This window comes from Apostichopus japonicus, chromosome 20, assembly GCF_037975245.1.
Source record: "Apostichopus japonicus isolate 1M-3 chromosome 20, ASM3797524v1, whole genome shotgun sequence".
Classification (NCBI taxonomy): Eukaryota; Metazoa; Echinodermata; class Holothuroidea; order Aspidochirotida; family Stichopodidae; genus Apostichopus; species Apostichopus japonicus.
The window spans coordinates 10,083,948-10,096,591 of NC_092580.1; the positions used below are offsets into that span (position 1 = coordinate 10,083,948).

The window sequence follows — 12,644 nt, forward strand, 5'->3', positions numbered from 1 at the left end:
CAAAAGGTCGCACTTTAAAGACATGTTCCGGCTGTTCGTAATATTAGCTGGGATACAGTCAGTGGTCTGGTAGGCATTGTCTCCGTCTACATAGATATTACTCAAACATCTTTTTTCACCTGACAATGTCGACCTCAGAGGCCCTTTCGATTTTTGTGTTTGTCCTCTGCTGACCTTTCCCTTGTCCTCCGAATTTGCATTCACTCTCGGGGGTCATTGACAAGAAACAATGTTAGCTGTTCTCTTTCTTCAGATACAAACTACAGTTTCATCAAATACCATCTTTTCCTTACGTCCCATAAAGGACCACATCAATCACTCTTAACGGTATACATAATATAAAACATTTGGATTACTAGGAATGGTGCTTTCAAGCGACGCTAAGACCTTACCTGCGATGTGTCTGCCGGCAGTGATATACTAGGGAAGTACTTGCTCTGTAAAAATTGGATGAAATCGGCTCCTTCTTTGGTAAATAAAAGATTTAATACTGAAGACATTTCAGTAAGAGCCTGAAGGAAAAGACAAAACAAAATTATGAAGAAAGCACAAAAGATAGAGAAACAAAAAGCAAAAAGGAGTCTATCCAAATTGTTCTAGTTTTATATAAGGTGTATCAATAATGACCCAACAGCCGTCATAAGTTACCAGAGGTTATCATTTGTTGGCTTCTAATACAACCTGAGGCCAGTTAAAAACTGATATGAAGTATTTTCCCCTTTTTAATTTATAATCATCAGACAACTTGAAGTAGATGCCATTTATCAAACAAAGACCTTAATGTTTTTTTCCTTGTTAGGTATGTTGCAATTGCTCTTGCTAAAAATTGAGGTATAAAGTCCACTCGGTAGAGAATTCCAAACAATGTATAATTCAATATGAAATATAACCCTAACCACAACCCCTTTAAAAAAAAACAAAGGAAAGTAAAGAAAAGATAAAGAATATAAGATTGTCAATCATTTCATCAGTTACTTGAAAGAAATGGATGGAAATTCGGCACAAAGTCCCTTCTTTTTAATGCTTGGAATGTTGACAACAATTCCCTCCTTCACTGAACAACCCTGACATCAAACTATGATCGAGTGAGATACACCATAAGGCTGCATTATACTTCACTAATTGTCAAAATAGCAATAAACAATTCAACCAGCAACTTTCTTGCCTTTTAGAATGATGAACAGCCAGCATTCAATGGATGAGTCACTAATCTAAAAACAACCAGCATCTTTTGGGGAAAACTTTTAGAATGATAAAGAGCCATCATTCAATGGATGAGTCACTAATTAAAAAATAGACTGACTTTGTGTGGCTTAATTTTGTCAGGTTAATAAATAAACACTGATTTCCTTTCTATTCAGTTCCTCCAGAAATGTTGATTTAATCAGCAATAGCTTCAAAAACATAAGATCGTTGGATCATCGTAAGATTGATTACATTTGCTCTAACCATCGTTCTGCTTGAAAAAACCCTCAAAAAAACCCCAAACAAAACAACAGGCAGTTGGCATGGTATTCCCAATAACACAGTGACCACAGTTGATGACTCAGATCAGACAATGATTGGTTGCTGGACTTGACTGTGGGATATGACTGGAATACATCCTTCCCATGGTCCATCTATATGTCAACGCTTCCAAAAGGATCATCAAGTTACAAACCTTCTTCCTTATAGATAAGATCATATTTCTTTGGTTGGGAAATACACCGATCTGATATAGATGTCTTCACAGAAATGTCTACAGCTGGAATTGTCTCTTCTATTTGCAGTTATTACGATCTGTCTTGAATAGTTCTGCATTGTACTACCAGTGCACTTACATTGTCTTTAAGGTTAAGCTCAGACTTTTTAAGTTAAAATCTTCCATTTATTTTTCCAGGTCTATTTTTGGATCCTCTAAAATCTACTGGTGGATATCCGCTGTCCCTTCATCTCATCATTGAGTTGCAATTCTTTCCTATGGTACAAACTTACCAGTACTGTTTGGGCATCGGTGAGGTCAAAGTTCCTCTTCAGCGGTGCCATGAAACAAGCCGGTATGATATATTCATATGTATAGTCTCTGAACACAGGAATTCCATTCTTTCCTCCCCAAACTTCCAAGAGCCTCTTTACGATGTTGAAGCAGACTTTTTGTGACTGAGAAACAAAAATGAATTGATAGAGTTTAAGTCATTTCATAGTATAGATTCAGCCAATAGCAATAAGTCACCGCTTGATCACTAACTCAAGTAACATTTTTATTACAGCCGTATAATACCTGTCGTTCAATTAATTACAAAATGCCTTCTTCACCACTTAGGCCCTAACATATAGTGGACCATCAAATAATCAGGACAAGGAACAATGTTTACCTAGCATTCAGCAATATTAAACAAATGAAAAACCCAAATGATGACAGAACTACAAAGGCCATGTCCTGACTCTGGTTTACAATTATTCATGTTCGAAACATTACTTAAGAAACGTGTGTGGCTTGACCACCCCTCTTAACAAATACAATACGCTGGCCTACAGTATGTGTATATACCACACAATATATATTGCTAGCATTATTATGTACTGTATGTCTGTCAAAGACACAGCTTAAGGTCTCTCCCTACCTCTCTCTCTCTCTCAAGTAACTTTTCAGGAGCAGAGCAAGTTGTTGAAAAAGAGGGCACACATGACAAATTCTCTTGAAGTGTATCAACTGCTCTGCTGAGAGCTGAACCAAAGGACTGTACTGACCCCTTTTTTATGAATATATATTATAAGATACAAGCCAAGCCATCCGCTTGGCTTGAGCAATATTTTACCTTGTAGACAATTGACCCACCCGAGGTGGAGGACCACCTCCCCCCCCCCCCCCCCCAATCAGCACAAAAAAGGATCAGCTTTTAGACCTTATTGAAACTGTACAAGTTTGATAGGGTCCAATATGTACAGCAGCTTTGTACAGTGCAATGAATTGACTTTGTGCATGTACTAGAGTCCAAGTGTATGGCATCTTCACATGAAAACCAATTGTAGCAAATCGTTCAATGACAGTGACTTCAATGTGTACTAGTTACTAAATATGGAAATCTGTCTAAATCTGCAGCTCTGCATATACACATTAGTACTGTTACTGTCTAGTTACCACAACAACAGGCACCGGTAAACATTGACGGTGGCCACTGAAAATCATGACCACGTTTTACTGTACATTGAAGATGTCTTCTCTCGTAGGAATCATCGAAACTTACCACGGGGTCCTTTCCATCTACAGCGGCCTCTGCAACAGTTATTAAGACTTGTCGAAAGTTATCCGGACCTGAAACAGAATGGCAAGAAGAGGACGACATCGTTAATCGATTGATGTAAAGTCCACTTACAACTATAGTGAATTACACAAAGCAAAGATACAAGAAGACACAATTATACACTAGAAAGTCTCAAACCAAACACATGATTACAAAGTGGGTATTAAACAAGCAGTATTTTGAATAACCCTGTGCTAGTACATGGTCATTGAGCAAACCACTACTCACATTTTGCCAGTACAATTAACAACAGTAGTCAATGCAAAGACTCTCTCAAATCCAAAATTGTAAAGTTTGCTCACTCTTTGTTTGTTAAATTTAATACGTTCAGTCAAGTTGGGCTCTTACTGTAAATATACCCACTCATTATGTATTAAACAGGGAGTGAAGCAAACATCGGTCCTTCCTTTACTTATCACAGATTGTACTGAAATTTGATAGTTCTGCCCTAAATTTGGAGAGGTTCCTACAGCTGATGTCTACGTAGCAGTAAGACCTGTCTTTTAGTTTCTTTTGGACCTTCAGTACTCTGCACTTGTGTAAATTATTGAAACAATTTAAAAAAAAAAATGAATGGGGGGGGGGGGGGGCCTGTTCATGCTAGTTTTACAGTATGCTTGATTGAAACCTATGTTGTGTTACTGTTAGGATTAATGATGTTCCTTGAAATCTTTTAGTTGATACAGGAGCTGGATTTTCTAATTTCCCCGTCGTTGAAATGTCAAGAATGCTTTTGATTCCCCAGCTGTGCCAAACTATATGCTATTTTCTATATTTGCCACAGACCTTAAAGGTATAAACTGTAAAATAGACATTTGAATCAACAGAGTATTAAAGAATATGTTTTCTTCATCACTATTTTAATGCAGATGCGCAACTCGATGACATGGTATCGGAAAGATTGTGAATAGCGCCATCTCTCCAATTTAGTAGTAGTACGTAACTTTTTAGATGTAGTATACTTCGAATTAGTAGTAGTACGCGACATTTTAGATGTAGTACACTTCGAATTAGTAGTAGTACGCAACATTTTACATGTATTACACTTCAAATTAGTAGTAGTACACTTCGAATTAGTAGTAGTACATGTCAAATTAGTAGTGGTACATGTCACTGTGGTCCTTTTGGCGTTCCATAGGTAAGGGGTTACACATGCATGAATGCATATACCAACTTGCCTGCCTATGGCAAGTAACCAAATATGGACTGTTTAGTAGAGCTGTACTGTAACCGCCGCACCATATATGGCTTTACTTTACAAACACTAAACACAATGACAAATACAAACACCTCTCTATATATGGTTTCCATGTATGGGCTTAAGTTATTATGGACTTCCTTATTTTCTTACTGAGATAAAAGAAGTGGTACATAACATCCGGCAAACCTCAAGACCTATACAAGGAAAAAGAACTCTATATTTACATAATGACTACCTGAGAATGTAAAGTGCTCATTTAAATTACAAAGAAAGATATGTTCCTTAACCATAACTTTAACCACCTATGTTTGTCACTGAACACTTCAGTTGCATTACACTTGCATCTATAATAAAAGTAAAGGAAGCTAATCTATACTACTACAGTATAATCAATACAAATTCAATCAATATCTCAATATCAAACAAATGATAACAGCTCTACAAAATCCAATCAATATGCTTGATTAGAGTTGCTACACAGGGAAATCCCCACTCTTGTTAATTATACCAATGGTTCATAGTGCTGTTTCAATATTAGATTGTTGGCAGTGTCCTTCACTGATTCTTTGTTTCATATCCCCTTTGTACATAATAATACCCTACTTCTTAATTATCAGCTTTATTAATCAGCCACAAACAATTGACAAAATTCTAAGAATAATTTCCAAAAAGGGAAGTTGTTTTACTTCAGGTTTATAGTTCACCATCAGTTACTACATATATAAAATGGCTTGTTAGAAAATTCCAAACACAAAGACCTAATGGTAATATAATCTCAGAAAAACAGACAGGAGACCATATCTACGAAAAAGATCTGGATTTACAGTATACTACATGATGATAACACAATAATTTAGTGTTGTCAAAGTGATGATGAAAGGAAACAGACTGTGTAGGGAGCGTACAGTAAGTGGGGGAATGGGCAGGGGGAGTTGGGCAGGAGGGGGGGGGTGGGCAGGGGAGTGCAGAGGAGGGCAAAAGAGGATAATACCTCCAATCCCTTGCCAATACTCGACCACTGTACCATGTGGTTAGAGTACTGTATAAAGCCCCTGCTGATCCACATTTGAAACTTAATAGTGACAATACGGTACTTGATGCTGACAAAGCATCTTGCCTTAGACTTTGATGCAAAGCAAAATGTAACCACAACACATTCCTCAAGATATTTGACATAATCCTGGATCAGGCCTCCTCCTGTTCCAGTCACTGATCGATACGGCCTGATTCGATCTATTAAAAATAACACTGTGATCATCGTTATTCTTACATTATATAAGCAAGCGCTATATTCATGAATGGATTTTACGTATTCCAGACATGATTCTGTAGGTATCACGCAGAGCTGTAAAGCTGTATGAGAAATAAATTTCCAGATTTCGGGCACTGTACAGCATTATCTACTGACATTCGGTCTCGCTCAAAATGTAAGTGTGACAAACAAGTATCATAGCTTTCTTTCGGTTTTTATTTCAAAAAGGTTGAAACCAACTGGATGGGAAACGAGAAACTCGCCACCAGGATGCACACGATAGAGAGTAAAAGTTTTCCAATCCAAGTAATACTTAATGCTATGGTACAGTACTAGTGCACAACATTCACATTAAATCATATAGATATCCAGATGTTCAAATATATCATGCATGAGACAAGACAAAACAAAAAATTGCACTGAAGGGGATTCCCGCATCTGATGAAATTTTATATTGATCTCTCTTCCATCTAGGGCACATGTTATATATATCTTTCTCCCTGGAGTGTAACTAAATATTGATACAATGATATACAAAAGATAGAGCCAGGAGTATAGTTTACTGAACTTACAAACAGGCCTACCATCAATACTGTTAGGTTATTTTCAAGCAGGGTTGATGCCCTGACAAAATTAAATGATATTGACAGTTGCCAATATCTCTGCGAGAGGTTAAGGTCGATGTTTCTGTGGGTGAAACTGAATTTGCATCACTTGGCACAATCTTAGGTTGGTTGATTGCAGTTTAATTAAAGAGGGATATTGTATAAGGAAACCCACTATTACAAGTAAGATTGCCATCAGAAACTGCTCCTTGGTTAATACTGCATTTTGACAAAAGAATTGGTGCCAAAAAAAAAAAAATTACATTTTAACATTAGTTTCCCTTAGCTGCTCCTGTCGCTTCAACTATGGGGCATTGCCATGGTTCAATGGTGGCAGCGCAATCCTACTGGTGCCCACTTCTGCGAAGTACACTGTGTACTGAATGTATGAGATTATATAGTTACTAATTCTCATAGAGCCTATAATGTTTGGCATAGACTATGCTGCATGTATAACGAATAAGCTACTGTGTTTGAAAAAGGTTAACATTCTGCCTCTAGACCAGCTTTCAGCTGTAGCCTTGCTAGTGATAGAGGTATTATACTGACAGCATTGACTTCCACTAGCTTTGTGTCATTCCCATTGAACTGACGACCTAGCCAAAATCCGGAACATTCAAATGCACATTATAAACTACTACCCAACAAGAGTAATTCAAGGTTCCTAACTCACATGTAGCCTTGGAAATTTTGACAGGTCTATGTCCGCAATAGAAATGTATATAACTTGGAAGCAGTCAATTTCCCTTCTTGGCATGACAACTGTCAAACAGTATTAGTACAGTCTGTACAGGGCTAATAATAACAATAGAACTACTATGTCTATATGACAACTTAATAGTAATTCCCTAGTTAGAATAATAGCGGCCGTTGTAGTACAACAGCTGTGACTCAAAGGGAGTTTGTTTTTCTTGGCCTCTACCCTGGCTGGGTGAAACGAAAGTCCTGTCATCCTGACAGGATATGCATAGTTTGCGAGTAACAGAGCAATCATGCGGACCGATCTTCTCGGCTTCAATTGCACTTTTTTTTTTAACTTTCAAGGTATTACGCATGAAGTATCCTATAGAAACATCCAAAGACAATCACTACTCACGTTTGGGGCCAAAACAATATGAACTTATGGTACATATTTGTATTATTTTGCCCAAGGTTGGGTTCTGCAGACCAGAAGTCCTGTTTTGAAAGACATCTTTGAGTACGGTATGTAAAATTCAGTTGCAGTAAAAGCCCAAAACTACCCTCCAAAAGTTGAGTGAATTATTTTGTTCTCTGAAGATGCACTGAAGTCATGTTTAAGCCTAACCACAGTGCTACCAAGTGAATGTCCATGTTTTGAAATACACACATACAGAACCTCTTACACTTTCATAACATCACCATACTCTTTCATGAGTCTTTCAAATCTGTTCAGAATATTTACTTCAGAAAGTTGGCATTCACATACTTAACAGTTAACAATATATGCACATCAGGCTATTAGCTAAGTATTGCAAATATTCTGAGTCATTCCTCCAAGTTAAGTTATTAAATTGCCAGATGTTTTGCAAGACTTTCAGATGTGTGCAATCATCATTTTACCTCCTCTTCCAATGTTTGGTTATTATGCTTCCATATACAGCAATGGATACATCAATCAACATAAAGTATATATATTCAAATTCACATGAAAACTTGTAAGAGCAGTGTACTGTGTTTATGCATGATAAAGCAAAAAGAGGGTGGGGGGGAGGAAGGAAGGGGGGCGGCTGTATACACCCACCGACTTAACGTTTATTCATATTTATGAAGAACAGGAAATTTGAAGGGATATTAGGTGGCAGGCAATGAGAAACTAAAATGGCAAGGAAAAATATTCCACATTGTTAGTTCATCTCAATAGTTTGTCTCTAACTCAATATGTATGGTTGATTGAATCTGTTAAATTACCTCCATGATTGAATGGAACTGGTTTTGACAGGCTTCACCCTCCATTATTCCCTACCGGTCTGAACCAGATCACTGTACACTAAGTAGCTGGTCTGTGATGTCATAACAACAGCTGTTCTTCTTCTTCAAAGGCCTTACTTTTTATATCATAATACTCTTGCTGATTTGTTCTTGAAACTTGACATATTTGGAATGCTGACTTTATGCTATCAAGATTCTCTGCATTTGGAAATTCACCAAGATGTAACTGTGTTGTAGAAAAGATTATTTTCCTCTGTGAATATGTGAGCTGAATATTATCAAGTTAAGCAAGAACATTTTCGACTGAATTGTTGCGATGACATGATCACTCACTCTGCTGTTACCACAAGCACTCACAAAAAAACCACAGAATTTGAAAAAAAAAAGAGAAAGATGGCAACTTTACAATAAATTTCCAATAAAGTGACATCATAAACATAATATGATGAGGAGCTTGTAACCCATTCATGACCAAACTGAATGTATGAAAACCATGTACCCTCGTTCAAGATTCACTTGCACCTGTGGTCTTTATTTATACGAACCGGGGAAACGTTCAGGTAAATATTATGACCAAAACCTGTTGCATTTTCTTAAGTGGAAATAGTTGTGGGGGGAGGGGGGGGGAAGGGAGTTGAGTAAAGTGGAATTTGTAAAGTATAATGTGCAGTACTTTAGTTAGTGAAGGAATTTCTAGAAAAACCATGGTAAGAACAATGTGGCACAAATTACAGTTGCCACGCCCATCACTTCACATTTATCTTCCAACTGAGCTGAAAAATATTAGGATTTTTCCTCGAATAAACCCCACTATTTGTCCAAATATAACATGATATAGAGTCATCAAACATTGCAGGATTTACAATTAAAGCTATATCAGTCGGTGCTTTATTTCGCAGCTATAAAGAGAGCAAAATAGATCTTTGGTTGAAGAAGGTAAAGAAAGTTCAGCCCATGCTTATGCATTTTGGGATCAACTTGATACCCCACAGCATAAGACTTGTTGATCTCCCGAATGTGCAAGGAGGCCCCACAAACTTGTGGCAGAGTTCTGTGAATGCTTCGCATATAATAAACTTGATGCAGTCTTTGAAGGTCTATGGACATCTATGAACAACATTGTCTTAATCACTCTAATAGGCATTAGAAATCATGAAAATAGCTGCAACTCCCATCAAAATCCATCAAAGATTGACCATTTTACAAGTCTTTTCTTAATGCTTGTTTTATTTATGAATACACATTAGCTAATTATGCATTTATTATTATTTTGTTTACCATGCTACTAAAACAGGGTATGGCAATATGTGCAAACACCATATTGGTAATTCATTAACTATCGCCAAATGTTTACGTGATACATCGCCACCAAAACATGTTCGTCTATGGTACGTGCACAGCTCTATTTAAACTTCATCACTCACACATTTATATGATCAAAGATACTGCTTACAGTATCATGTGTAATTTTCTACAACAGCAATTACTTAGGGTTGGGCCTGTAGTAATTTGACTCTTGGTTCGAGTTCCTAATCCTCCTCCTCCTTGGGAGAAAAACTAACGGCTCTTGCTCGTTTGGGGTCTCGAAATGATTTTTGGACCTTATTTGTATGCACAGCTGTGGAAGCAGAAATATTTGCATATTTAATATGTTCAAAGGAACTACAGTTTTTTTGTCTGTTTAAAGGTTTAGACTAAGTTTATCAGTATCAATAGCAAGAATTTTCCTATACTGATGATATATGTTTGGTTGGCATGGATAACAGTGCTAGAAAGAAACCATCTTTGGAATATAAACTGTTACTTCAGTTTGGATATTATTCCGCACCAGCCATCATCTTCTTATGCTGATGCCAAATTATTGATCACAATTGCTTTGTTCTTTGTTTTTCTTCTTTTAATCTTCTTTAAATTCATGAATGTGAAGACTTACTCTGGTTGCTAATTACTTCCAGTACGTCGTTAGCGATGAGGCCTTGGAGAAACTGGAAGAAGCTCCTCTGGAGGGCGTCCTTTTCTATCTGAGTCTGCATATCCAATTCGTCGGTCGGTTGTGAGAGAACGCTGAATATATGCTGCACGACTGGCATGAAGGCCTCTTGCAAGAATGGGATAATAGTTTTCTGAAGTGACAAAAAGTTAACACCAAATCTCACCCCTTTGATAATCAAACGTGTAGCTTGAACTATACATCTAAAAGTGGTGGCATGTGTATGCATCCCATTCCTAACTGTTGTGTTTCATATTTGTATACACACAGACTGCTGCAGCCCTCAACTATAAGTTGAATCCCCCCTCCCCCACCCCCACATATCACAGTAATAGAATTTATTGATTGTTTAATATGTATTTCAATGATAAATTTCTAAGTTTAAAGCCATATTTACTATATGTTCTAACTATAAAATAACACAACAGGTATGTACACAATGAGTATGTACACAATGAGTACATAGCTTCCACATGCTCAACTATGATTTATTGTCACCAGACCACTTTATTCATAATATGCAAAATTCAACTATAACAACAAGTTTTTTTCCTCTTAATGCATCTTAGTAACAGAACTGAGGACTTACAACGATGGTATGGCCTCACACCTGCTTACGATTATTTTCAACCCGGGTACTCTCATCCTCCCTATTTTTCGATAAGATTCTTACCTTGAATTTTGAGACGATCTGATTGATCAGAGGAATGAAGTCGTGGACGTCTTTGACGTCTCCTTTCTTCAGCAGATGGTCGACGGCTATCGGTACGTATGGGAGTATGGCATCCCCTAAGCATACAATCATCCTATGGAGAAACTGGCGGACCGCAGAGTGGATGAGTTGATGCTGGTATGGAGTCTCCAACGCGCAGAGAAACACCTTCAGCGCCTCCACGTAGCAGGCTAACAGTCCGCTCTGTTTCATGGTCAGCTGGGTGTGGAACGCTTTACTGGAGCGGCTGCGTGAGACGTAGAGGAAAGAGAAATATAGATTTCAGAGTGTAAACCCACGACTGAGGTGCAAGCAGCATGAAATGTAATGCCTAATACTTGTTTGGTACGAGGGACGTGTGGTCTGGTGGAGATGGGAGGGAGGTGGTGCAGTTGGGGGGAGCAGGTGTGGTCGGGTGGCGCTGTTGACAAGAGGTAGAAAAGAAGCAAGCAGGTGCACGCGTAGTTCATTTTACGAGAACTATGATGTTGAGAGGGAGGATTAAAAATGGATAAAATATTGAACAATCTTTTGAGGTTATTTATGAATCGACACAATATACCATATCTGTTCCACTGTGCTAAAAGGGCAAGAAAACACTGCTTACCAAAGGTGACTATGTTCAAATAATGCACGCATTCAACGTTATTAATTCAGTAAACTGAAAGATTTTCGACCAGTGAATCAGTTTGTACATGGTAGATTTGAAACCACAGGTATGAGACAGGTCAGCTCGTCACTCGTAAATATCCAAACCAGTAAGTTTTGGGAATATTTGAGTTGTTCCTCGCTTACCTGTCTCCACACAACCTTAGCACCTCCTACCGTTCCTAGAATGAACTGGTAGAGTGAGAACCCATATGGACCTAAATGGTAGTTTTTTCCCACACATATCAGTACACGACCACCTCTCTGTCGACAAGGTTAGTTTAATATCGATCATTTCACGCCATGCTTCTCTGGGAAGAGGAGGGAAGTAGGTGGTGGTTGATTTGGCACCTAACCCCTTTAACACTTACTACATAATTAAATATTCAACAATTGAAGAGGGCCTGTCTGCTCTTCCATTCCAAAATGTCAATCACACTTGAATTCTTTGATAGTCCCTTATTTCTCATTTGAGTTATTTTGGGATAATTAGCTAAGTTTCCCCACTCTTCTTATATAACAATGTGGTATAACCACAGCTATGTGGTTTCACCACAACTATTTTCGAAGGGTATTGTCAAATCTCTACCAAAACCAATGAAGGGTATAGTAAAGGTCAAATCTCTACCAAAACCAACTACCAAAACAAACAGTTGGTGTTAACAAAGATAAAATGACAATCAATTCCTTTGTAAATATGGTCACAGATTCCTGACGACTTAAAATACTTAATGATTGCACAGTTGTGGAGTACTTGCTAATTATATAAAATAAAATTTACCAACTAATAGGCCAAAGGGTAAAGTTTGGTAAACTCTTGAAAGGCAAAACAACAGCACCAAAAATAGCCTCCAAATGGTTAGGTCTTACATTTATATTTGCCTTACTCTAGAGATCAGAAATGATGCTAACCCATTTGTGATTTCTAAAGCCGGATCTTGCAAGAGATACTTTGAACAGACTGTTAAATGAAATGGAGGTAAATGACAAAGGCAAATAAAT

General features: G+C 37.7%; 1 protein-coding gene across 1 annotated transcript in view; it reads right to left on the reverse strand.

The window, feature by feature from the left end:
• LOC139961155 (exportin-T-like) overlaps nt 1–12,644 on the reverse strand; it is a 57,035-nt gene that overhangs the window by 19,252 nt on the left and 25,139 nt on the right. Inside the window, exons 16-20 of the mRNA XM_071960103.1 lie at nt 10,956–11,241; nt 10,226–10,415; nt 3,228–3,295; nt 1,975–2,139; nt 393–512 (exon numbers count right to left, since the gene is read on the reverse strand). Of these exons, the coding sequence (XP_071816204.1) occupies nt 393–512; nt 1,975–2,139; nt 3,228–3,295; nt 10,226–10,415; nt 10,956–11,241 (829 nt within the window). The remainder of the gene's footprint in view (nt 1–392; nt 513–1,974; nt 2,140–3,227; nt 3,296–10,225; nt 10,416–10,955; nt 11,242–12,644) is intronic.